The 24,888-nt window shown below is 34.0% G+C and overlaps 2 protein-coding genes and 1 long non-coding RNA gene across 6 annotated transcripts; 2 read left to right on the plus strand and 1 right to left on the minus strand.

The window, feature by feature from the left end:
- The first annotated feature begins 7,367 nt into the window (after positions 1 to 7,367).
- Positions 7,368 to 14,228, plus strand: LOC130749119 (cathecol O-methyltransferase 1-like). 3 transcript variants are annotated; one of them, XR_009022849.1, is made up of 7 exons: positions 7,376 to 7,884; positions 8,739 to 9,049; positions 9,213 to 9,277; positions 10,059 to 10,196; positions 10,293 to 10,369; positions 11,194 to 11,312; positions 11,443 to 11,463. XR_009022849.1 is itself a non-coding variant. In XM_057602415.1 (5 exons), exons 1-5 carry the CDS (start codon positions 7,457 to 7,459, stop codon positions 14,043 to 14,045), a joined length of 1,101 nt encoding a protein of 366 aa, XP_057458398.1. In that variant the 5' UTR covers positions 7,368 to 7,456; the 3' UTR covers positions 14,046 to 14,228. The 3 variants fall into 3 exon arrangements, 1 of the variants encoding a protein (XP_057458398.1); XR_009022848.1 differs by having other exon boundaries at positions 7,378 to 7,884; positions 10,035 to 10,196; XM_057602415.1 differs by lacking the exons at positions 10,059 to 10,196; positions 10,293 to 10,369; positions 11,194 to 11,312; positions 11,443 to 11,463 and adding exons at positions 9,853 to 9,875; positions 13,772 to 14,228 and having other exon boundaries at positions 7,368 to 7,884.
- LOC130749120 (uncharacterized) lies at positions 11,900 to 13,365 on the plus strand. Its single transcript, XR_009022850.1, has 3 exons — positions 11,900 to 12,048; positions 12,237 to 12,426; positions 13,171 to 13,365. It is a non-coding gene; the product is annotated as an uncharacterized LOC130749120 (long non-coding RNA).
- A 2,502-nt stretch (positions 14,229 to 16,730) lies between the features above and the next one.
- On the minus strand, positions 16,731 to 19,473 carry LOC130749157 (auxin-responsive protein IAA22-like). 2 transcript variants are annotated; one of them, XM_057602454.1, is made up of 4 exons: positions 19,034 to 19,473; positions 18,802 to 18,890; positions 18,279 to 18,538; positions 16,731 to 17,476 (listed from the first exon to the last, which is right to left on the minus strand). In XM_057602454.1, the coding sequence occupies exons 1-4, from the start codon at positions 19,100 to 19,102 to the stop codon at positions 17,373 to 17,375; spliced, it is 522 nt and encodes a 173-aa protein (XP_057458437.1). In that variant the 5' UTR covers positions 19,103 to 19,473; the 3' UTR covers positions 16,731 to 17,372. The 2 variants fall into 2 exon arrangements, with proteins under 2 accessions (XP_057458437.1, XP_057458438.1); XM_057602455.1 differs by having other exon boundaries at positions 16,731 to 17,056; positions 19,034 to 19,468.
- Positions 19,474 to 24,888: the final 5,415 nt, after the last annotated feature.

The raw sequence follows: 24,888 nt of genomic DNA on the forward strand, positions 1-24,888 counted from the left end.
AATAGAACCCTCCACAAGAAAGCATGTAAATTTGAGGGTTCGACAATCTTTCACAGGCCCTTGAAACATTCGGTTCTTCCTCGTTCCCATGGGACCACAGAGCTTCATACCTTCATATGCTTCATAATTCGAACCATCAATAATCTTCCTTTGGTTTTTGGATTAATGTTCTCCCTCTCCATCTTCCTATCTCATTCTGTCTTTTAGTTGCTTGAAGTTGATGTCTCTTCTGTTTTTTGGGCTTGATGTAGAATTACTATTTATTGAGTTTGTTAATGGATATATTTTTTATTGTTCTTGCAAATTGAAATTTCTATCTTTTGTAGTATTTTCTGGGTTTGTATGATGAATCAGTTTCTTTCTCACTTCTTTGTGTTGATAGATGAATGATAAAGAAACAATTATTTTTTACTTAAAGAACTACTGACAAGAAACTCTAGCTGGTTATACTGTCTTAAACAACTAAATTATCCTAAAAGGTTAAGTTATTAGGTAATGGCGATATGAATGGTTTTATATTACTTTTCTAGCACGCCCCTCACGCAAGAGTCATTTGGGCTTAAAGCGTGAAAAATGCATAGGCCCACCTACCGTGTGGCGTGCTTTTAATTATCTTTATTAAGAATTAGGGGCGGTAAGGACCGAACTCTGGACCACTTGATCATAAGGCTCTAATACCATATTAAATAATGAAATTATCCAAAAGCCTAAGCTATTGGGTAATGACCACATGAATAATTTTTAGGGTCGTGTACAGACATTTTGGGGCCTAAGACGAAAATATTAAAGAGTTAAATCATTCAATCGTTCTTGTAACATTGTTGACCGGCCTTAAATATATTTTAAGCAATTTCAATTTTGAGAAACTTCTTTCAGCCGTAGCAACTGTTACAAGGATTGTCAATAAAATTATATATGCAATATAAACATTTGGAAAGAATATAAAGTTTTAATATAATTCAATACTTCTATCGTTGTGCTAATTTCTTTTGTTCACACTTCTCCTAGTAATTTTAGTTCTGAAAATAAATCAAGACCATCGATATCAGAATATTCATGAAAGCTAAAAAAAATTTCAAGATTATTACAATACTTTTCCAATTCATCATCATCATCATCTAAAACTTAAATTTTTTTGAATCAAATAAAAAATAAAAAACTCACATTGTAAAAATTGTCCGGATCGTGTCTCAATAAAATCAATTAATTGATCTAATATTTATAAAAAATACTCTATACGAAAATATTTTTCACGTGAATGTATCATCTCATTACTAATATTTTCATCAAAATGAGGTTCTCTATGAAGAATCTTTGCCATTTGAGAGAATGGTCAATGAAAGGTGAAATAATCGTTCTGTGAGGATTTCTGAAGCACCATGTGGAGGCTAATGCCAAAGCAGAGGAAGCCATTAATCAGAAAAAAAAGGGATAAAAATGAAAACTTTGTTTGCTAAGATGGAGTTGTTACGTTTCAATTAGGATTATGAAGGTTTATCAACATGGGTGAGTGAGGTTTAGTTTGGCAGCAAGGCCCAGTAGCAAAGTTTTAAGCTTGGTAGTTTGTACACGTTAACACAAGCATGTTGTACCAAAACAAGCAATAATAAAAAAAAGGGCTTGAAACTTCTTTTCTGGGGCCTTATAAAACTTTTTTTTTCTAGGGCCTTCGACATCCGCCTTTTTTTTGTCTAAAGGGTTGCACGACCCTGATGGTTTATATCACTTTTCTAAGAGCATCTCCAGCCATGGGTTGCTAGTTAAGTTGCTTAAAGACTATTCTGGTGGACCCAAACTGCCACATAGAATTTAAGCAACTTATGCAGTTTTCACTTCAACCACGCAGTCTTTTAAAACTCGGCTCGGTAATCGACTCAGTCGAGGTACTGAGTCACTGAGTCACTGGTCGGACCGGTGGGTCACTGGTTCGATTGCTTGACTCGGTGTATATTAAAAAATCATAAAAAATGTCCAATGCCATACCAAGTTAATAAATAAATAATAAAATACGCCTATAATCAATAACATTGTGGTGGTGCAGTGGTTAGTTTTCCTCCATATTTCCTTTATGGCCTGTGTTCGAACCCTCCTGGCACCATTTTTAAACACAATATCACGTTTTTTTCCAACTATATATAAATTGTTCCCAACTGGATAAAAAAAAAACAATTTGAAAGGCTCAATATGTTAAATAATCTAACTGGACAAAAAAAACGATTTGAAATGCCCAATATGTTAAACAATTACTGGACAACTGGAATACGGGCCTTCGATATATGGCCCATCGTCAACAAATTAATAATAACAAAATGGGTGACTCCCCGGTTCAATCAAAAACCAGCCGAGTCACCGGTTTAATCATTAAACCGGCCGGTTCATAACGGTTCAGCCGAGTGACATGCACAACCAATGTTCTGAAAACCGGACCGATCATCGAACCGGTCGAGGCACTAGTTTAAGGTTTAAAGGTCAAACTGAGGTCGAACCGTATTAATTTAAATATATATTTTTATATACATATACAAATACAAATATATAGATAATATATGATATCTTTGTGAATACTAAATAAATAGCAAATAGAAAATACAAACTAAGAGTGATATTTTTTTTAATGTTAACTCAGGATAGTTGTTATTTTTTAAAAAATAATATATTGTGTATGTATAAAAACGGTAACAACAACAACAAAAATATGGTTATTTAAAAAACAAAATGGCCACAAGTTAACAAAAAAATAGAAAATGGGCCTTGGCCCTCTAATGTGTAGTATAAAACTAAAACTCAAACCCTAGTTATATCTTTCTTCCTCTCTTACTCATTATTTCTTGCAGCCGAACAGTGAGGGGGTAATTTGAAGTTGCAGTAGCTCATGGCTGTAACATGGTAGTAGTCCTTGAAGGATATCCAGCAGGGAGAAGTGAATGATCAATATTTAAGAGGCTCAAACATGCTCTTCCCACTCCCCTTTTCCATTTCCCACTCTTTTCTCCACCACTTTTTTTTTAATTTTGTTTAAAAAAAAGTGAAAAACAGAAGCAACGACGTCGTGGTGTGTTTAAGAAATTAGGTTGATCAGTTTTGCTCCAAAAACGATGTCGTTTATGCCTGGAGATATTGAACCGAAAAAATTGGTCAACCCACGGTTTCTACCGGTTTGGCCGGTTCAACGCCGGTTTCTCCGGTTCTATGTACAGACGATTTTCCCAGTGTTCCAGACCGGCACTGTGCCCGATTCCCGGTCGAACCGATCCGACCGGCCGGTCCGATTTTCTGAACATTGTGCACAACCGATCTGAAGTGAGGGTCAGACCGGTCAGGTCACTGAGTTCCGGTCCAACCTGTCAGACCCGCCGGTTCGAGCCGAGTCTTAAAACACTACAACCACGGTTTCTTATTTTACTTTTGTTGGGTCTCACTATATATTATATATTTATATTATTTTAAGGTCACGACATTATTCAAGGTCATGAATGAAAGAGAAAATATAATTTTTTTTAGTAAAAAAAAACAAGTAGAAAGGGAATAAGCAACCATTGCTTAAATAAACAACAAGAACTGCTATGTCATGTTGCTCCAATGATGCTCTAAAATAAGCAACGTTGCTTAAGTGCTTCAATTAGATTAAGTAACCACATTAGAGATGCTTTAAGTATCTAACGTACTTCACATAAAATTTAAGTAACCATTTTTACTTAAAGAGCTGGCTAGCAATAAAGATAAGGAAAATGCTATCGTACACGATTATATTTTTGACGACAAGGCACGACGTAATTCCCACCGTGTGATCTTAATCACATTGGGGTTTTTCTCATCCACCCACGATCCTTGTTTCCCGTCAAAACGTGCAAACTACAGTCGTCTCCCGCCGTGCCTTAAATTTGCCGTGTGATATAGCAATCCTCTAAAGATAAAGATGACATTTGTCATAGTATTTCCTTCTTAACACAATTAGATAACGAACTTTCCTTGAACTTTCCTTTTGAGGAAGAATAATGATTCCTAGACATAGGAACAGTAGAAACACCCCAAAACACCGCTCACATGTGGCCAACTGTGCTGAGGAAATGAATTGCAAGATTTGAGGGACTGAATGTAAAATTTGGAGAAAGGTTAAAAATTTGGGAATTTTGAGCGGGATTTGAAACTGAAAATCGCTAATTTAGGGATTTCAATTTTACACAGGTTCTGTGCTTCTTCTCCTCTCTCGCGATTACTTCTTCTGGATTTCAATTTGTGAATGTATGCTTTAGTGAATTGTTGACTCAAAGTAATCCTTTATCTGAGCAATATTAAGAAGTAGTTCGTTCATGATATGTTAGTCACCAATATCGAAAGTAACATGTTCTTATTGAATTGGCCAAATAATACACTGAACTAACCACTTAAATACACATGACTAACCATAAAGCACAAGGTTCACATTTATCCTTGTATGCTATGAAAATCACATCGGGAGTGTAAAATCAGCTGAAAAGTTAATTACAAGTATTATTTACATGCCATTATGCTTCAAAATATCGAAAGTTACATGTTCTTATTGAATTGGCCAAATAATACACTGAACTAACCACTTAAATACACATGACTAACCATAAAGCACAGAACCGTGTAAAATTGAAATTCCTAAATTAGGGATTTTCAGTTTCAAATCTCGCTCAAAATTCTCAAATTTTTAACCTTTCTCAAAATTATACATTCAGTACCTCAAATCCTGCAATTCATTTTCGGCCCCCTCACTTAGAAGCTGACTCAGAACAGTTGGCCACATGTGAACGGTGTTTGGGGGTGTTTCTACTGTATCTATGTCTAGGAATCATTATTGGGTAAATAGCCAGCTTGGTCCCTGAATGTGTCTACCGACTTCAACTTCGTCCCTAAACTTTAAAAATGACGTTCGCGATCCCTGGATGTGCGAAATCTCCCTCATGAGCAGTCCCTGAGTTAAAAAAGTAGAAGAACGTTAAAGAAAGTCTGACCTGGATTTTTTTTTTTTGTAAAGGCTGGTGCTTATGTGGCATTTGAATGTTGGAAAAGTTTTAAAATCTTCAATTTAGTCCTTGGTTTCGTCTATAGGAAGAAGAACCCTAAAAATTAGGGGAAAATCCCAAATTCTGAAACCTGATTAGGTGAAGCTTCCTTCTTCCTACCTCTAAATTTTTATCTTCCATATCCCTCAAATTCTCAAACTTTATCCTAATTGGAATTATTGTACTCAATTAAGAATATTCAAACCAACAAGATTTAGATACAAACCAACAATGATTCAGGTGCAAATCAACCAGATTTCAAAGCGAAATATACTGATATTAATCGAAATGATTCTCATTAATGGGTGAAGTGTTAAGAAAAGTAGAGAAATTGCAGATGCTGATTCCTTCATTCCAGATCTAGACATTCATAACTTCATGCTTTTGGGAGAAGCTGATAGGAAAGGAATTGAATAATTGTAAAAATAAAAAGTTAAGAAAAAAGAAGCATTGAATTGAATTAAGAAACCAGAGGACCAAAGGTGACTATCACCAAATAGCAGCATCACAAAACCTTCTTCAGCACAAGAACAAAACAAGAATTGGACAGGGTGTGGGTGATAAAGATGGTGGCCTGGTCCTGGTACGTGTGAGTGATGAAGATAATTTAGGGTTAGAGTTTGTTTAATTACTAAAGTTGTTTATTTATTTATTTAAATTATTTTATTTTATTATTTTTTGGGTACAAATGCCACATAAGCTTCTGTTTAAAAAAAAATTCATGTCGGCAATCTGTTAACGTCCGTCAATGATTTTAACTCCAGGGACTGTTGATGAGGGAGATTTGGCACATCCGGGGACCACAGACGTCATTTTTAAAGTTCATGGACGAAGTTGAAGTCGATGGACACATTAAGGGACCAACTTGGCTGTTTACCCAATCATTATTGTTTGAGGAAGGCTTAATTGCACTTTTGGTCACTGATCTATCATGGTTGTGTGATGTGACTCCCTCATGTTTAAAACGAGCGATTTTGATCCCTCAAGTTCTAATTTGTGAAAATTGTGTCCCTCCGTTAAATAACAATCCAAATTTGGACGGAAGTTGCTCAGCTGGCATTCATTAATGGCGTGGCTATGCTAAGTACGCCACCTGGGTGCCACTTCGGTATATAAAAAATTAAAATTTAAAAAATTAAAAAATGAAATTAAAGATCTTTCACGTTCTTCCTCAGCTTCTCCATACCTCTCATCTGTTCTTCATTTTCCAGAAGACACCAACATTTTTCAGAAGACCCAATCTCCATCATCAAACCCAAAACCCTCATCAAACCCAGAAAAAAAAATCCAAAACTCAGAAATCCAAAATGAGACAAACTAGATTTACATCAATGTGAATTTCACTCTGCAAAATAGAAAAGAAAAAAAACTAGTTGCTGGGTTTGATGATTAACAGACTCATGTTGGGATTTTATTGTTTGATTTGGGTCGGATTCGAATGTGGGGGGTGTGGGTTTGTCACCGATGGGGCAAACCCAAATAGATCCATATCGATCCTTAAACCAAAGGCAAATCCTGGCTCTCTCCATCTCGTTTTTCGATCGCTCTCTCCCTCTTCCTTTCTTCTCTGTTTTTTGCTTTTTCTCTCAAATCGTTCTCTCTTTCTCTTTGAGCGGCTGCCAATTTGTTTAAGGAAGAAAACAATTACAATTTTTGGGTGAAAAGCAGATCTGGGTCAAATAATTGGCCATTTGCATCCTTTCACCGGTGCTCTAGATAAATTGGGGTTAAAAATTGATTTTTTTTCCAGTCTGATGAATGAAGATTGATTTTATTTAGTGTGATGGATGAACAATATATCAAATGTGTGTCTAGAAAGTTGAGATTTCCATGATATGAAAAACAATGGTTCAATGGATTCCTTTACTCGTTCCTTTCTGGATTTGTGTTTTTTTGTTCGTTTTTGGATTTGTTTTTTGTTTTGTTGATGTTATAGATTGCTTGGAGATGGAGATGAAGACGGAGGAAGATTAGAGATTAATAATTTGATTAGGATTAAAATTAAATAAGTTAAGATTTTTAAATTTGGATGGTGGTGTGATTAGCGGATACACGTCATGGTGGTGTAAATAATAGTGCTAGGTGGCAACTTCCGTCCAAATTTGGACGGCTATTTAACGGAGGGACACAATTTTCACAAATTAGAACTTGAGGGATCAAAATCGCTCGTTTTAAACATGAGAGAGTCAAATCACACAATCATGATAGATCAGGGACCAAAAGTGCAATTAAGCCTTTGAGGAAAGTAATGAATACAAGACATGAGGCAAATCTAGACTTCAAGATAAGCCAGGTGGATAAGGACGTGTATATCTTATCCTAAGTTTTTGTTTTGGATAAGCAATTGATTAAATTGATAAAGGCACAAGCGGTGCCACCTACAGGGATCGTAGTGTTTAGTATAGTTTTCATTTCAAGTCCAGAAAATGGCGAACATTGGCAATTCACGAGAGGAATCAGAAGATGAAGAAGGCTTCTCGTATGCTATGCACCTTGTCAACTATACTGTGTTTCCCCTGTCATTACAAACCGCCACTGAACTTGGAGTATTTGACGTGTTGCAAAAAGCAGGTCCAAATGCTAAGCTCTCTGCTAAGCAGATTGCGTCCCAGCTTTCGTGCAACAAGAATCCAGCAGCGCCTTCAATGCTAGATCGCATCCTCGCCCTTCTTGCTTCGAACTCTGTTCTTAAATGCTCTGTCTCTGTCCTTCAAGATGATGAACAAAACCTTGAAGCCTTTCAGAGACTCTACACCATCACTCCTGTAGCCTCATTGTTTGCTCGCAATTCTGATGGTGTTTCCTTAGGGCCATTGATGGCCTTAAGTCATGACAAGGTCTTCCAAGCTAGCTGGTATGTTCCTCCCAAGAAAAAGAAAAAAAACTAATTCACAATTTAAGAATATAGTTAAAGTAGATAAGTGCATTAAATTTGTTCTCAATTAATATTGCCCTTTACTCACTTTTCTTGATTTTTATAGGATTAATGATCAAATTAGTCTCTGGGTTTGTAAACGAGTTTGATTTTAGTCCTTTTAGGAAAAAAACCATATTTAATGGCAGTCCTTTTTTCGAATATGTACATACTAGTAGTTTTTACCGTCACTAAACGTCATTTTTCTTCAGAGGAACTAAAATCATACTCGCTTACAAACTAAGGACTAATATGACCATTAACTCGTTTTTATACATCATTAATGCTTAGAAAAGCATAAAGAGAGAAAAAGTTCAATTAGATAAAGGGTATTCTTGTCAAAAATTAATTAATGCACCATAAACTTCAAGTTGATTCTTCTAAGAAGAACCAAGATAAAACATCTTATTTGATTCATATATATATATATATATATATATATATATATATATATATATATATATATATATATATATATATATATATATATATATAAATAGGGCCAGAAGTAGTATTACTTTTCTTATTAATAGAAATACATGTGAGTCTCATTAAATTAAGAGTCCAACCCATATAATTCAATGAATCCACATAAATTTAACTAACAAAAGAAATATTGCTCGAAAAAGAATACAAAATGAGTGTTGATACTTGATAGTCTTTCTCATACCTTTAATTTTTAAAAGCATGACAAGAGCTAGTTTTTCAATACAGAAGTTTCTTTGTATATATATACACTATGAATAGGAGAGCAAGATAACAGAAACTGCTGCATTTGTATTGTTCATGGTTAGGTCCCAACTGAAAGATGCAATTCGGGAAGGGGGAATTCCATTCAACAGGGCTCACGGTACACATGCCTTTGAGTATCCAAGCTTGGACTCTAGGTTCAATCGAGTTTTCAATGATGCAATGATCGATCACACCACTCTAGTTATGAAGAAGATTCTTAAACACTACAAAGGTTTTGAGGGCATAAAAAGGCTTGTGGATGTAGCTGGTGGCCATGGGATTAACTCGAACTTAATCGCTTCCAAATACCCTCATATTGAGGCTATCAATTTTGACTTGCCTCATGTCATACAACATGCCCCTCCCTATCCTGGTATATATATGACCTTTACTTTTGTTTTAAATGAACTTGACTTCTAATCCTGCAAAAAGATAAAGATAAATTCAAGCCTCTAAGTAGATACTATCAGCTGTGCATTATTCATGTGTATCTATCTATGTTGAATACCAAAAGTAAAAGCTACGTAACGTTGCAGGAGTGGAGCACGTTGGAGGAGATATGTTTGAAAGTGTGCCTAAGGGAAATGCCATCTTTATGAAGGTGAGTGGTGGACTGGATAGGGTATTAGCTCTCTATTTTGTCTAGCTAGGGAAAATTTATTACAATGAGAGCTCTTTCATGTAGAGATTAGGTTTGGGCTTAACGTTCTTCCAATATACACTTTTGGCAGCGGTTAAAAACCTAAAATATATGTGGGATGAATGTGGAGAAAAATCATATATTACCTAATATTTTCATATCACAATATTTAAGTGTCACTAAAAAGTATGTCGGATGGATGTCAAGAAAAATCATATGTTATCAAACATTTTTAGTTTTGTTAGTATAAACCAACCAGACTAGAAATTCGGACCATATGATACCTAACATTTTAGGTAACATATGGTTATACCTAACTATTATAGCACCCTTCGAATGCTGACTATTTCAATAAAAAATGTTGAGTAAAATATAAAATTTCGCTTAAATGTATTGGAATTTTTGTTTGAAAACTGAAAATAAGAAATATTTTTAAAAAATGAAGTTTTTCTTTTCTATAAAAACTAAAAACTATATTACAAAACAATAATCAAACATGCAATTATCATTTTCTTCTAAATAATATCAATTTGCAGTGGATACTTCATAATTGGAGTGATGACACTACAAAAAAAACGTTATTTAGTGGGGGTTATTTAGCGGGGGTTTGGATAACGCCCGCAAATGTGGATAATTTTTAATAGTTAAGGGGGGTTTTAATAACCCCCGCAAATGTTTTATTAATTAACCCTCTCACTCTCGCACTCTCACTTCTCAGTCTCGTTCTCGATCTCGTTCTCAGTCTCGTTCGCCATGGAAGCTCACGATTTCAAGCGATTTCCACCGATTTGATCTCGTTTTCCACCGATTTCCACCGATTTCAACCTCCACAGATTTCAACCACCGCACGCCACCGTAGCAACAACCTCCTCCGCCGTCGGTATGACCTCTTTTTCCACCGATTTGATCTCGTTTTTCACCTTTGCTTTTCTTTGCTTTAAAAGCTGACTAACTGTTTCTTCTTCTTCATTCGCAGTTCTCTCTGCGATTTTCTCATGGATCCATCGCTCAGAGACTCAACAACTTCTACTCCGTCGCATGCTGCATTCTCTGGTACTGATTTTTTCTTAATTAACCTTTTCAGATTTCTAAATTAGGTTTTCATTAGTTGATTTGGGAAATTGGGTCTGGTTTGGTCTTCAAAATGCTGGTTTGCAAGTCAGATTAAGTGGGTAGTTGTTACTAGTTTGAGGAGTTTGTTCCTCTTGAGTTTGTTTCCCTAGTGTGTTTGCCAATTGTTATCTGGTTCTTTCTTTTTGCCAAAACAGTAAGATGAACAGATTTTTACACTGTGAGAATGTAACATTCTGTTTGATTATCTCCTTTTTATGCTATCAACAGTGTATTTTGTAGCAGATGACCCTAACATTCAAACCTGGATGATTTCTATCAATCTTTCAACCAATTAAACATGAACATCATATATATCTGAATAATTAAAATGAGATATGGTATATATCAGCAAACCTACATTAACCAAAGTGTATTGAGCCATTATAGGAAGACAATTCTCTTTACCCATCCCATTCTAATGTAGATGATACTTTGAACTTTCAAGGTAACAATGTGTCATTGAACAACAATGTATATCTTGGATGAATCAAAATGACAGAAAAGAGCAAATCAATATATATCACTAAACTATAAGCTGATAGTTAATTATTCACCTTGATTACCAAAGTAAAGCTCTGTGTTGCTGTTCTGTGCTCAGTTTTCTTTGATTCGTTACTGCATTGCAATGTGTCTTTAATCATTTTCGTAATTTCTTGCTTGCTGCGATTTAGATGAAATTGGAATATCAATGTGAATGTATTGATTAAGATTTTGTGTGTGATTTACCGTAATCTGCTTTGTTCTGTTTGGTTTTGGCCAAGTAGCGATGCAAGCAATTGAGGTGAAGAATCATTCAACGCTGAATGGAAAAGTAATAAGGGTCTTGTGGTCGCGTCGTGATCCTGATATTAGGAAGAATTGCATTGGGAATGTTTTTGTTAAGGTATATAGTGCTAACTAGCTACATTGCTTTGATTTGAGATATTGGTGAACCAATAGTGTAGTGTGGTTCATTGTTGTTACTGGAAGGGGATTCTTATTGTGTTGAGTTTCTGGTGTGTGTATTGTGGCAGAACTTGGCAGAATCAGTGGATAGTGCTGGACTGGAAGAAATCTTTAAGAAATATGGGAATATTTTAGTTGTCATGGCTGATGATGGGAAGAGCAAAGGATATGGGTTTGCTCAATTTGAATCAGAGGAGTCTGCAAATGCTGCCATTGAGAAGCTCAATGGCTCTACTATCAATGATAAGCATATGCATGTGAGAATATTCTGCATTGGTTCTTAGTAATATGTTGAACATTTTCATTGTTTCTTTGATTTTCAAGCCTATAGTTGGTTGTTGTCTTCAATTTCTGTATGCCTGTTATTTTCTGAGATCAATTTTGATATATATGATTGATTGATTCTTGTCACAGATATGTTGGGAGGTTTGTGAAAAAAAGTGAGCGCATTTTGCCTGGCCCTGATGCCAGATATACTAATTTGTACATGAAGAGTTTAGACCTAGATATTACAGAAGCACTTCTGAAGGAAAAGTTTTCCTCTTTTGGGAAAATCGTTAGCTTGACTATTTCAAAGGATGAAAATGGGATGTCAAAGGGCTTTGGCTTTGTGAACTATGAAAACTCAGATGATGCTAAAAGGGCCTTGGAAGCGATGAACGGAACACAACTAGGTAGTTTTTTTTTTGCATCCTTTTACTGTGCTGGTTTTCTGCAGGCATAGTTGACATTTCTTGATGGTACATGACATGGTTTTGATTTGTCTTAAACAGGTTCGAAGATAACTTGTTTGCCATTCTCTCCTATTTTTAACTAGCCATTATGTTTTCAGTTGTCTTGAATGCTATGTTTTAACTTCCAGGGATCAAACATTTATGTGAAGAACATTGATGACAATGTAAGTGATGAAGAACTGCGGGGCCATTTTAGTGCATGTGGCTCTATAACTTATGCAAAAGTTATGAAGGACGAGAAAGGGATAAGCAAAGGGTTTGGTTTTGTCTGTTTCTCTACTCCTGAGGAGGCCAACAAAGCTGTGAACACTTTTCAATGTAAGTAAGTTCAGTTGTGTTTGGGACATGATATATGCTTCAGTGTAGTACTTTAGCAGTAATACAAAAACAGGAATATAATTGCTTGCTATAAGTTCATAAGAAAAAGAATGTAAGACTTCAGTGATATATTTATTGTGTTACTGCAATTTTACAAATTCATTGCATTGATCCTTCCCTGTGAATGTTCAACTTGCAGCATGAATCCTGGTTTTTCTCAGATCACTTTTTTGGACGCTTAGAAATTCATTTCAATATCACTTATTTGGCACAAAGAAGTGTGGCGTATTTGTTAATTTATCACATAAGTTCATTTCAATATCACTTTCTTGTACCCTTAAAAATTCATTTCAATATCATTTATTTGCCACAAAGATCATAGCAAGTAAGGTAAAATTGTTTATAATCATCACCAGAAGCACATTTGGCCATTTTTGTGCTTCCTTGGTTCACTAGCTTCTTGTCATCAGAATGATTTGCTAATGATTATCATTGTTCGTTCTCCTTTTGTGTGTGTGTGTTTGGTATTATTTAGAGGTCATACGGTCATACCTCTAACTTTGAGTGAACATTGTCCTTGACTGAGATGATTTTACTGGTTGAGTTCATACTTTATATATTTAACTGAGCCTTAAGTGTATATATTTAACTGCCAGGAGATGCTACTATATAATCTCTTGCTAGCTGATATTATCCTCTTTGAGCCTTTGTTGAAGTTTCTCAACTGTTTTGCTTCTTTGTCAGGGATTTGTTGAGTTGAAGGGAATGGCTGATCGTATTATCAGTATGCGCCAACAACTTTTTGATGCTTTACGTTCCAGAAGTCTGCCTCTACTGAATTTCCTTTGCAATTTATTCTGCTTGTATTTGTCTGTATGGTCCTGTATCACTATTGTTTCACCAAATACCAGACTTTTTTGTTTACTCATTCTTTACTTCTGAAAAAATGAAGACTAGTTATGATAGTTAGGATGTTTAGGAAGCCTCTTTAAATGATTAATAAGTAAATGCAACAATTAAATGAGGTTAAAAATGTCCCTAGAATAAACTCTAGTAGCCAAGGGAGGTTTAAGGATGTTTAAAGCTGTAAATAATCTCTTGCATTTAAGGGAGGTTGAAAACTCCTGTTAAAAAAGCTTGCGGATAAGGGAGGTTTGAAACCCCCGCTAAAAACCGCCGCTAAATCCATATGCAAGTACCAGGGTTTGCTGAAAAACGCCGCTAATGATTTGTGGGGAGTCTAACTTCGGGATTTTTCAAAACCCCCGCTAAGTAACTCGCGGGGGTTGAAAACCCCCGCTAAATGCAAAAAAAAACCCCACTAAATAACGTTTTTTTTGTAGTGTGAGCTATGCTTGAAGCTCTTGAAGAATTGCTATAGTGCCATTCCTGATGATGGGAAGGTGATTGTTGTGGAGTCATTTCTTCCATTTGTACCTGAGAATAATCATGTTTGGAAGTCTGTATCTACATTAGATGTTCTGATGATGACTCAATTCTCCGAAGGGAAAGAGCGAACTGAGCAACAGTTCTTGGAATTGGCAACTGCTACTGGATTTAGTGGCGTTAGATATGAATGTCATGTTTATACCTACTGGGTTATGGAGTTCTTCAAGTAGATATACGTAGAATTATTTATCTGTTTCAGAATTATTGTCCTAAATTAAGAGTATCATGTTTTGAATTATTTATGTTTTTATAATGAAAGATGAATTATATATCTTCGAGCAAATCTTCCCCAAAGGTCCATTTGGCGTGATTGTGAGTTTTTTTTTTTTTTTGTTTTTTTCAAATGTACATTTGAAATAAAAATGTGTTTGACAAAATTGAGCTTATATGCTTTTTCACTTAATTTAAAAATGATTTCAGCCTAATTTTTAGATCATTAAAAATTGTTTTAGTTTGTGATAGTTTTAATAACATATAACATCTCTATGTAAGACTTAAAGGAAAAACGTTCAAACAGTCAACACTTGAGCAAGAAAGCATACAATAACATATGTTAATGTCCAATTTATAGGACTAGTCAAATTAAGACAGCCTCCGTCCAAAAAAAAGACAGAGACTGATTTTATTTTGCATTTAAGAGATACCTTATATGTATCCTCCATGAGGCTAAATCTAGTTTCCTCCTTGTCAAAACTTGTTGAATATGGATTCTCATTTAATTTCAATAATAGATGCATGATGCCTTTTATCTCATGATTCTCTAATTGTTGAAAAATCTTACAAGCATGATGATTTATATAGTCTACTGATTTGAATTCTTATTCTTATATAATATACTAGTATATAGCCCGTTACCCGTGCGATGCACGAGAAATATATTTAACAATTTATTTAGACTAATTACGTGATAATCACATGAGTTATATAATCATTGATATCATATACATAAATTAACAGTCATTTTTACATATTATTGATGACATTTTCTATTTATTATAGATGACATTGTACCCTTACTTAATGGTAATTTGGCAAATTCAACAAATTAATTAACCAACGCTTCGCAGTTTGGCCACATGGTCTTTGTCTTCAAGGAACTTATTCACAATTTTAAATCATAAATTTAGGGGAAATAAATCCACTTGAGGGAAAGTTTGGTGCTATAAATCTTTCGTTATGCATGAGGTAAGGGAGGGACCGAACTCAATAAAGGGCAGTGAAAGCCATTCGCACGAGGAACAATTTATTATCCACATAACCTTGTGTTTGCATACAAAGCTTTGGTAAAAATGAAACTCGTCAAATAACATCAAAAGAAATCAGTCATGTTCTAAATTCAATTAAAAGTTTGAACTTCAATATCTTTTATTGAAATAACTTCAGTATCTTTTATTGAAATAACTTCAGTATCTTAAATCTTACTATACTAGGATTGAGACCCGTGCGATGCACGGAGCCTTCATACGTAATTTTATCTGGTTTTATGACTCATTGAATTTTATATACAGCAACTGATTGAACATACGCGGTTAAATAACTAAAATTAAGAGCTATAACATAATATGAATAATGTCACATATGATATTAGAATATGCAAGAGATAAAATTAAATACCAAAACATAATAATTACACAGATGATCACACAGATCCTTTTATAGTATTTAAAATTAAAATTAATATGTTGCATAATATAAAGTAGTATTAACTTCCATTATTATAAACTTATAATTTGTTTAATAAAAAAACCTATAATTATGTTATGAAATTTAACTCTAGTCCTTTTAGAATTTAAAATTAATATGTCAAAGAATACAATGTAATATTGATTTCTATGTTCTAGTTTTATATTTTAAAATATAAATTCATAAACTGCATAATACAAATTTAACATTAATTTTTATAATTATAATTATTATATTACGAAATTTAAGCTTATTATCGAGACGCATGATAGTATTTTGTTATTCGTAGATTATATGTAATAATTTATAAATGTTTATTATTAAATTATACATACAATATTATATTTTATACATACAATTTAAAACTCAAACAATAATATCTTAAATTATATATTACCAAATTTTAATATCATCTAATTCAAATCGTGGTTGAACAGCTAATGTAAAATTCTTTTACACATACATCTGACTGATTTCTGCCACATCAAAAAATTATTTTTATTAATTAAAATTAAAAAGAAATTTAATCGCTTGATTTTGTGTAACAGAATGTGATTGTATATCAAGGTAGAACTTCTTTACAGTGACAATTCATTTCCATTAATCTAATAATCAAATGCTAAATGTTTATTCTCATGCACTATGTTTTAATTTTTAAACCTTTTAGAATATATGTAGTTACTTTTGTTTTAAAGAAAGAATAAATCTACAATTCAATTTGAGTAGGGAATGACGATGGCTTCCATAGATATATCAGAATTGCACATCCAAGATGAGGGTTTAATTCAACTCTTACAATTTATAGAATTAAAACTAAATGTCAAATGGCAATGGAAGGCATAAAACCCTTGATTGACTTGAAATTTCAATTTGTGTACATTTACTGAAACCAATGACAGTTGATTAAAATATATGCCAACCATACACCATTATTTGTGCAGAGAAACACATTCACTGCAAAAAAAAAAAATTCATCTATGCCTATAGACAAATTTAGATCAGTCTACCACTGTCATGTGATACAAATTCATATCAGTCAAACACAGACCTACAAATTTCAAATTAGAAGATCAAACCTCAATTTTATCTCAACCACAATCACAGTCTGGAAAAGAAGGGAGTATAATAGACCAATAACAGGAGATATATGAGACAAGAAACTTAAAACTATGTAGGATACACACCGCATATTCATTGAGCAGAAGTCAAAGAGAACAAATATTAGCTTGTTCTGTGTCTATAATGTCTTCTTCACTTCCCTAACATACATAGCAGTATAAATGCATACTCATCATACTAATTGGGAAAAAATTCACAGCCCAAAGTTAGATAAAAAAAAAAGGACAGAATATGTTGAAGGATTTAAGAATTAAAGTGAAAAATAAAGAAGCAATTTTGATTTAAAGGGTTCTCATCAACTTGTAGGCATTGTTCCAATGTCCCTTTTCACAGAACATCAAAACCAAGTTGGGGTAAGTGTTCAAGGGTCCTCCTTTTCCTACATGAACAATATACAACTCAACAACACTTTGAACTACTTAAATAAAAATGGAGAAGATAACAGAAAATAAAAACACATGAATGGAACTAAGTTAGTCAAACAAATGGATTCAGCACACAAAAATGACTAACAAATCTAGACAGAAGAAAAAATAGATCAGACACAATCTGGTTTTGTACTTAATCCTAGCACAATTTCTTAAAAAAATCCAAGAGTTTGTAATTTAACATTTTTTTCATGTCATATATATGATCACTTTGATGAATAATTAATTCAGAATGTTGGTAAATCAATCTTGTGATAGGAACCATTATCAGACATTTGAGACTTGACAGCTAACCTTGCTATAAAAGTACAAAGAGAAGTTTATTAGATTATATTGTTGAGCTACACATCTGTAAATATTTCTTATCATACCTGTCACAGGAAGTTTAAAACTTGACTTAGACGTTCAGAATTATGCTATGGATAAGTACAATGTACAAAAATTCATATAAGCCAAGGTACTATTTGGCATGACTATGATAACATAGAATGAAATTCATTAAATATTTATGACAGTGCAATTGCATGACAAAGAACCCCTAAGAATGCTTAGTATGCAGTGCTTAAATCATTGGCTGCCTTCTCTCTTCCTGTTGATTTCAGATAAATAATAAGTGTAGGAATCTAGAGCTATATTTTAAAAAATGAGGATTCCCAACTGAAAAGAAGCAATGAGAAATTATGTTTCAGAAGCATAAAATTAAAACTTAAAATATAGAGTTTCAAAAGAACTTTGCTGGAGTAATTTAAATCTCTGGGCTCATATGATCCAGAGGTACAAAACTTCTGGAACTTTTGTCTGTGGCTGCTCGTTTAAGAAGGTTCAAGAGATTAAGCTAGTTATCTCATGACCTTTGAAAATTGTGTTGGCAGGATAATCATGTGGAAGAAAATGATGGGCCGAAGAAGGCTAAATTGTTCTTTGCTCATACTGCAGACAAATGACATGCTGAGTTTACAAAAGAATCAATCTCAGTAGTGATAACTTCTCAAACTCCACACTTCACAATCATTTCTAACATCCAGAAGTTACTCACATGCGCCTCTGATTCCTAGAATTGATTCTAACTTTCAAATTAATTGTAGAAAAAATTTCAAACACACACTAAAATATAGGAGTATTTCACAACAATTCCATGAGAAAACTGAAAAAATTAGTGGTGAGCTCACTTACATCTAATGAACATGCTAACCAACATGTCTGTAAGAGTCTGATAAGAGTTGAAAACCCTGAAATTGATTAGCCTTCCTACCGGTACACCTTCCATGTTAGCTTTGACATATAAAGAGTTTGATCCTCTGCTTTGATTTTCATTAGCTTGCATCCTCTCATTCCTTATCTGGCCTCCTACAGGATGCTGAGGATGGAGTTTTTTCTTTCTCCATGATTTAATTGGTGGCCAGCTCACCAATTGGTTTTCTTCTTCTTCATTCCTGTATGTGCATCAAAAAAGTAAAGATGAATGTTCTTTGAGTTCCTTGCCATTTGAGGATTTTCAATTTTACCAAGTAGTTTTAAAAGGGCTTCAGAACAAATTAATCAATACATACATACACTAACACATAACAAATCAAAAAATGTTAATGCGCCTTCAGTTACCAACAGCTGGAATTACTTTTATTACCACAAATGAAAGTGAAATAATCCTTTCAGATTTTGGAAAAAATGGGTTGGAAGAGAAAGTTTGATCCCATACCAGTTACTATTGTTTGCTTCCAATATTTTGATCAGCAAATACAATTGATTGTTTCTATTTCCACTTATTGATCCCCTTAAGACAGAGTTCTTCAGCATCAGAATCAGAAAAGAACCAAATAAGTGAAAGATACTAAAGTAAATTTGACTCTAATTCAGTTCAAAGCACAGAAGCAAGCACACGAAAATACACTTGGTGGAGGGTGAATTTATAGGAGAGAAATTTTGCTTACAGGATAGTAGGAGCCTTCAAAATAATTTGAATTGAAATTGAAATTGAGATTGGGGTCCGAATCCATCATGAAGGAAGATGACAAAGAGCCTTGGGGAGTGTCAACCCACGCAATTGCTGATTGTTGCTGATTGCATATAGAGACAAAACCCTTTCTTCACAAATCCTTGAGCTTCTGGCGAAAAAAGCGTCACAACCTGGCCAGAGACGGAATCCATATGCAAGCAATCCAGACTGAACGCACCTAACTGAGTAGGAGGGGGAAGGCTAAGCCACCGGCGGCGTGATGACGGAAGTGTTGCAACGTCGACCGTGATGCAATTGTGTGACAACATGGGCCATCAGCACATGGGCCATTGTGTTGTGTGAGAAAAAAAAAAAGAAAAATGTAGTTGTCCCAAAAAAAAAATGGCTCGTGAACAGTAACCAGGGTTTTAAAATTTAGGATAGAAGATAAAAGAAGAGGAACACAAAATCCATGAAATGGAGAAAAATATATCAAATAAAGAAACCAAACATTCATAAAAAATTAGCATAATATCTTTTTATTCAACTTTGTGATGCTTTAATCAGCCAAGGTACATGTGGTGGGTACACTGCGACAATCAGATTAAATAATGAGACTAATATAATTCTATCAATGACAGAGGAAAAACTATTTATTTTAGTGTTTTTTAAAAGCAAATTGAATATAAGGGAGCATAAGGGGTGCCCCAAACCTATCATACAAGTATGTTATCAAGAAAAAGCTTGCAAGCAATATAACACTTGAAAATAAACAATAATCAGAATGTGAGGCCAGGAAAGAAACAGAAAAGATATTGGCGCTTTATCCAATTGGAAAAAAGAAATAATCGCCCACTATTCATGTTGAAATATTCATGTTGTTATATCACAAAGCCACCGCCCACTATCAACAACAGAAATATGAGATAACCAATTAAATCCCCTATTCCAGATAATCACAGAACCTGTAGCAACCTCTATTTAATCGACACATTTGCTTCTCAATTCCACTATCTCACAACATATTTAGGCTGACCAATGGATTCTCAATCCATTTGAAGATAGCACCAGAAAAAAGCATCTCTCCCTTGCCTTTAACCAAAGCCAAGTTCTGTATTAAATTACATCCACCACCTGATCAACATCTGCTTCTTTTCCCCAAAATATTGCATTGTTCCTACAATTCCAAATTGAGCCCACAGTAGCCACAAACTATTTATTTTAGTGGCAACATAACGTAATAAGTTGCATGCTTTTGCAATGACAATGTATATCTTTGTACAAATAGGAAACTAATTGTATCATTCAGATATCAAATAATTTTAGTAAATGCAAGAAAGCTCAATTGCAGAATTTTGTCACATGAATAGCTAAAGTAACAATAGCTAACTAACCTAATGTATAAATGAGTTGGTCCGTTTGTTAGGCAATTAGTAGAGTTTAAAAAGGGAATAATTTAAGGCATCAAATCCAAATTGCAAATGGGGAACTCTAGGGAGAAAGCTGGTTCTCTCATAAAACCATGTGGCTCTAATTCTTGTTCCCTACCGAGTTCAATTTCAAGGACTTTTACCAGTAATACAATTTTACGGAATATTAAACCAATTTCTACCAAAATAACATTGTGCAAAGCATTATAGAAGAATCCAAGCATGTCAATTCAGCATCTTAATTTACCTCAAGAATCATTTTCTTGATCATATCCTCAATTAAAGTTTTAACCTCAGTGATTACAGGAGCAGGTCTCACATTGTGCTTAGAGTAAAGATCAACTTCCAATGTACTATTCTTTGGTTTCTTTGCAGCAGCTACCTATTATAAAACCAACAATCAATAATCTAATAACAGATTTAAAAAGGGTCTACAAATGCAAACCAAAAAAGTGAGGTAAAAAGAATAATGGATCATTCTATTACCTCACCCTGCATAGTCCATGACTTTGGCCCTATGTTAGCTTTCTCCATCTCCTCTATCTTTGATTGTATTTTTCAGGTTGCTTTTCATGGGCAAAAGTTCTTTTCTTCTACATACAAAAGAAAAAAAATGGAATATGAAAGTTTAGTTTTAAAAATAAACCCCCTTCCCCATTATGTGTGAAGTTGTAGAGAGAGATATTTGTTTACAAAAGTCCATATCATCTTCATCGTCAGAATCTTCAGATTCTTGAAGGAACTGTGTTTTTATTTTTATCCCTTTTCCTTTTTACCCACAAATAAGTCTTCTTCATACCTTACAGAAACATACAAAAAAGTGAACACAACTTACAGATATAATGAAAACATCTAAATAAGTATGAAATTTCAAGGAGTTATATTTTTGAGTAGTGGCCCAAACATAGCCAATTGCATGGGACTCTCCATATATCTCTTTCATCAAATTAGTATGAAGAATATTTTCCTAAGGCTGCATTTCCTTACTCAGTCCACAACTGAAAACTAAGTACCAAAGAAACCTAGCTATAAACATCAAATGTATGAAAAGTTACATAGGAGAGCACTCTCACCCGTTTGCTTTTGGGAAATTTAAGATTTTTGTGAAGAATATTTGCAAATGTTAGCATTGAAGTCAAACAATGATATCTTAAGTGTTGGCTTTTGTTAAGTACGTTTCAATTTAAACTCTCCAAATCATTAAACTGGGTATGGATAAATAGCCTCAGGGTGCAAAAGGGAAACAAAGGAAAACTGCTGAGAACAATAGTTAGAATAATATGTACATAAAAACTGATTATTAAGCCTAAATTACAAAATGCATTCAAATCAGAAACTGACATAGATTCTTAATAGCATTTATTTTCTTTTATAGGAATTTAGGATTACCTAGAGCCCACCAATCCACAACACTTGTATGACCTAAACCAGTTATAATTTCCTGCACAATTTGATCTGTTAGTTACAACAAATTCTGAGAAATGCATAAGCATTTCCACAGTAGTTCAAATAGCACAAATGCAATAAACATATATAACCACCAACTCATTATGTCACTGACAATTGTAAAAGGAACTTTAGGCATATAATGTAAATATTACCAAGAAGCACAGAAATAAATATCTCCAATGTTGAATAATAGCTGCCTACTCATTTCTCAAAAGTCATGAAAAATGAAAGGAAAAAAAGGCTTGAAAAATGATAAGATTAATGTCAATGGATCCTGTAAAAAAAGGCATGAAAAATGAAAAAAATTGTTCATAATTTCAAAAATCAATTACCACAATCATATGAATATAAAAAGAGCTATTCCACTAACCAAGAAAATGAAAAAGCAGCAGGAAATGATACATAACATTGACCTTAGACATGCATCAAATAAATGGTTCACATCATCATTGTGTACTAAATCTATGACAATGTCTTCACGTATTTCTCTGTTGCAAGACATGGATAGCTCAACTTGAAGAAGCCTATAAGCTTTTAGTTGTTACTCATCATATTCTAATCCTTAAGGCTATAAAAACGTTATATTGGACCTTAGCTTTTCAGTAGTCCATCATAGTAATTTAGATAGAAAATCATATTAATCTACCACAAACATAGATCATCTAACATATATGTACCTACTATTTGTCTAAGCTCATCTACCTCCATATTTATCTAAGCTCATCTACCTCCATATTTGTCTAAGCTCAATGCAAGATTCAGCCTGCTCTAAGAATTCGGATCTGTGAAGATAGTAACAAAATAAATTAATGACAAAGGTCGAACAATTAACCATATGGTTCAAGCTACACTACTGTGACTTCAATTGCTAAGTTACTAACACACACATCATATAAAAATGTTACATTACTAAATCAAACAACTCATAGAAAATTATAAACGAATCATAAAGTAGTTGTAAATACAATGGTTACAGAATCATTGATTACATAAACAGCGGAAACAGTGTCAGAAAAATAAAATAAATGCCAAGAGAAATCAAGAGCAATTTTTAAGTTGCTACCAAGGAAAATTAATCATGTAACTATTAATGATTAATCAGTGTAAGGGTGCTGCTGTTGTCAAGTATAATTCGGGATCTGATAACTATTAAAAATGAAAGAGATACATGGAAGTTCAAAAAAAATTAATCATGTAACCTTAGAAAAGTTAAAATAAGCTTTTAAACTGTGATATGACCAAATGAAATAAGCTTTTAAACTGTGATATGACCAAATGATTTTGCTGCACACCTCGGTTTTGCATCTCCTTGAATAGCTCAATTGCTTCTTCAAACATGCTCGCTTGAACCATGGCACCAATCATATCCAAGATAATTCCAGATCTCCGTCTCTAACTGTTCCGGTCTGGAATTATCAAGCAAGGGCTAAACAATTTGAGAGCGATAGAAAACTGACAAAATGAGAAAATGTGTGAAAAGTTAGATCCCCCACCGCTTGGGTGGTGTCTGATATTTATAGCTTGGTTCTGACCCGCTTGGGATCATGGGTCGCCCGGCCCATTATGTGTACAAGTATTGCAAAGCCCACAATATTACAAAGTTGGTAAGCCCATATCAGTAATGCATATTTCCTAAGCCCTCGACGCTTATAGAATTAGTGCGCCCCCTAAGCCCATATCAGTACACAAGCCCACAAGACACCAAGTCTTAAAAGCTTTAAGACGAAGTGTGTCTTCTCTCCGAGCCCACAAGTAATCAACTCACCTAACGTTACACAAAGACTGACAAGTAATTGATACGCCCAAAAATGTTCAAAGAAAATAATGGGCGCACAGGCTCCAAAATAAAATAAAAATTAAAAGACATAAAAGCTAAGTAGTCATTCCTTTGTCATTTCAACTTCTGTTGTTGCTTCTTAATCTTTGTATAGCCCGTGCAAGTTGACTCAAATTGTCCCTTCACATCCTCAAAATTCACGTGCGTGTAGTAGGTTGTACCATTTGTAAAAACGATATTGTTAGCCCAACAATCTCATCATTTCTCTATCAACTATTCTTTGAATTCATAAGGTTTTAACACTTGAACCAAGAAAGTTAATTTCAATTAATTTCTTGGCATTATGCTCGTTTTTTATCGATGATCTAACAAGACTTTTGCTCGCTTGGAGGCTTTGTGCTTGAATTGGGTAAGCTTAAACCAATCAAGGCTGTACTTATGAATTCGTGGTCAGATGCTCTAGTTTTAAGAGTCTTACTCTTATCTCAATTGCCTAGCGTCGCCCAATTGATAGACCTAAGTTGGAGAAATGAAAAACATGCTTGTTCAAGCAATGTTTTAAGAATTATGCCTCATTAAAAACTCTCCCGCCCGGGTGGAGAAAAGAGTGCATAATGTTGTATCCTTTGACTGTTTTTAGTCAACTCATCACCTTGTTAGCACAAGATAAAATATAATATAACACATTGACAATATCAAAACTAGTTGTTCTTCTTCATGATACGGTTTGAAGAACAAAATAATCAACTTTTGTATTTAAAACTGCAGCTTACCACTAATTCATCTTCACATATAAATAATACACAGTGAGTGGACTAAACCTCTTCGCCCAATGTTTTAATTTCCACGCCCAAGTAAGAAAAACTAATTCCAATCTCCTTTTATTTTAGCAACACAATAACGTTTACTAAATTTAGCACATTCTTTTCAGGATGAACATATGGGCTTTCTTTAAAATACTTCATTCTTTTCAAGATGAACATATGGATTTTCTTAAAGTTTGTCAACTGGCCTTGGAAAATAACAAATGCTTCACTTTCAAAGAACACTAAGCCCGAATATGAAATGCCAGAATCACTTGTAATTAAAATCATTGATGAAAGAGATCCAGTTTCAAATAAATCATCACATCGCATAGTTGTGGAATCATATTTAAACAATGTTAATTTTATTCTTTGAAACATTATCAATCCC

This window comes from Lotus japonicus, chromosome 3, assembly GCF_012489685.1.
Source record: "Lotus japonicus ecotype B-129 chromosome 3, LjGifu_v1.2".
Taxonomy (NCBI): Eukaryota; Viridiplantae; Streptophyta; class Magnoliopsida; order Fabales; family Fabaceae; genus Lotus; species Lotus japonicus.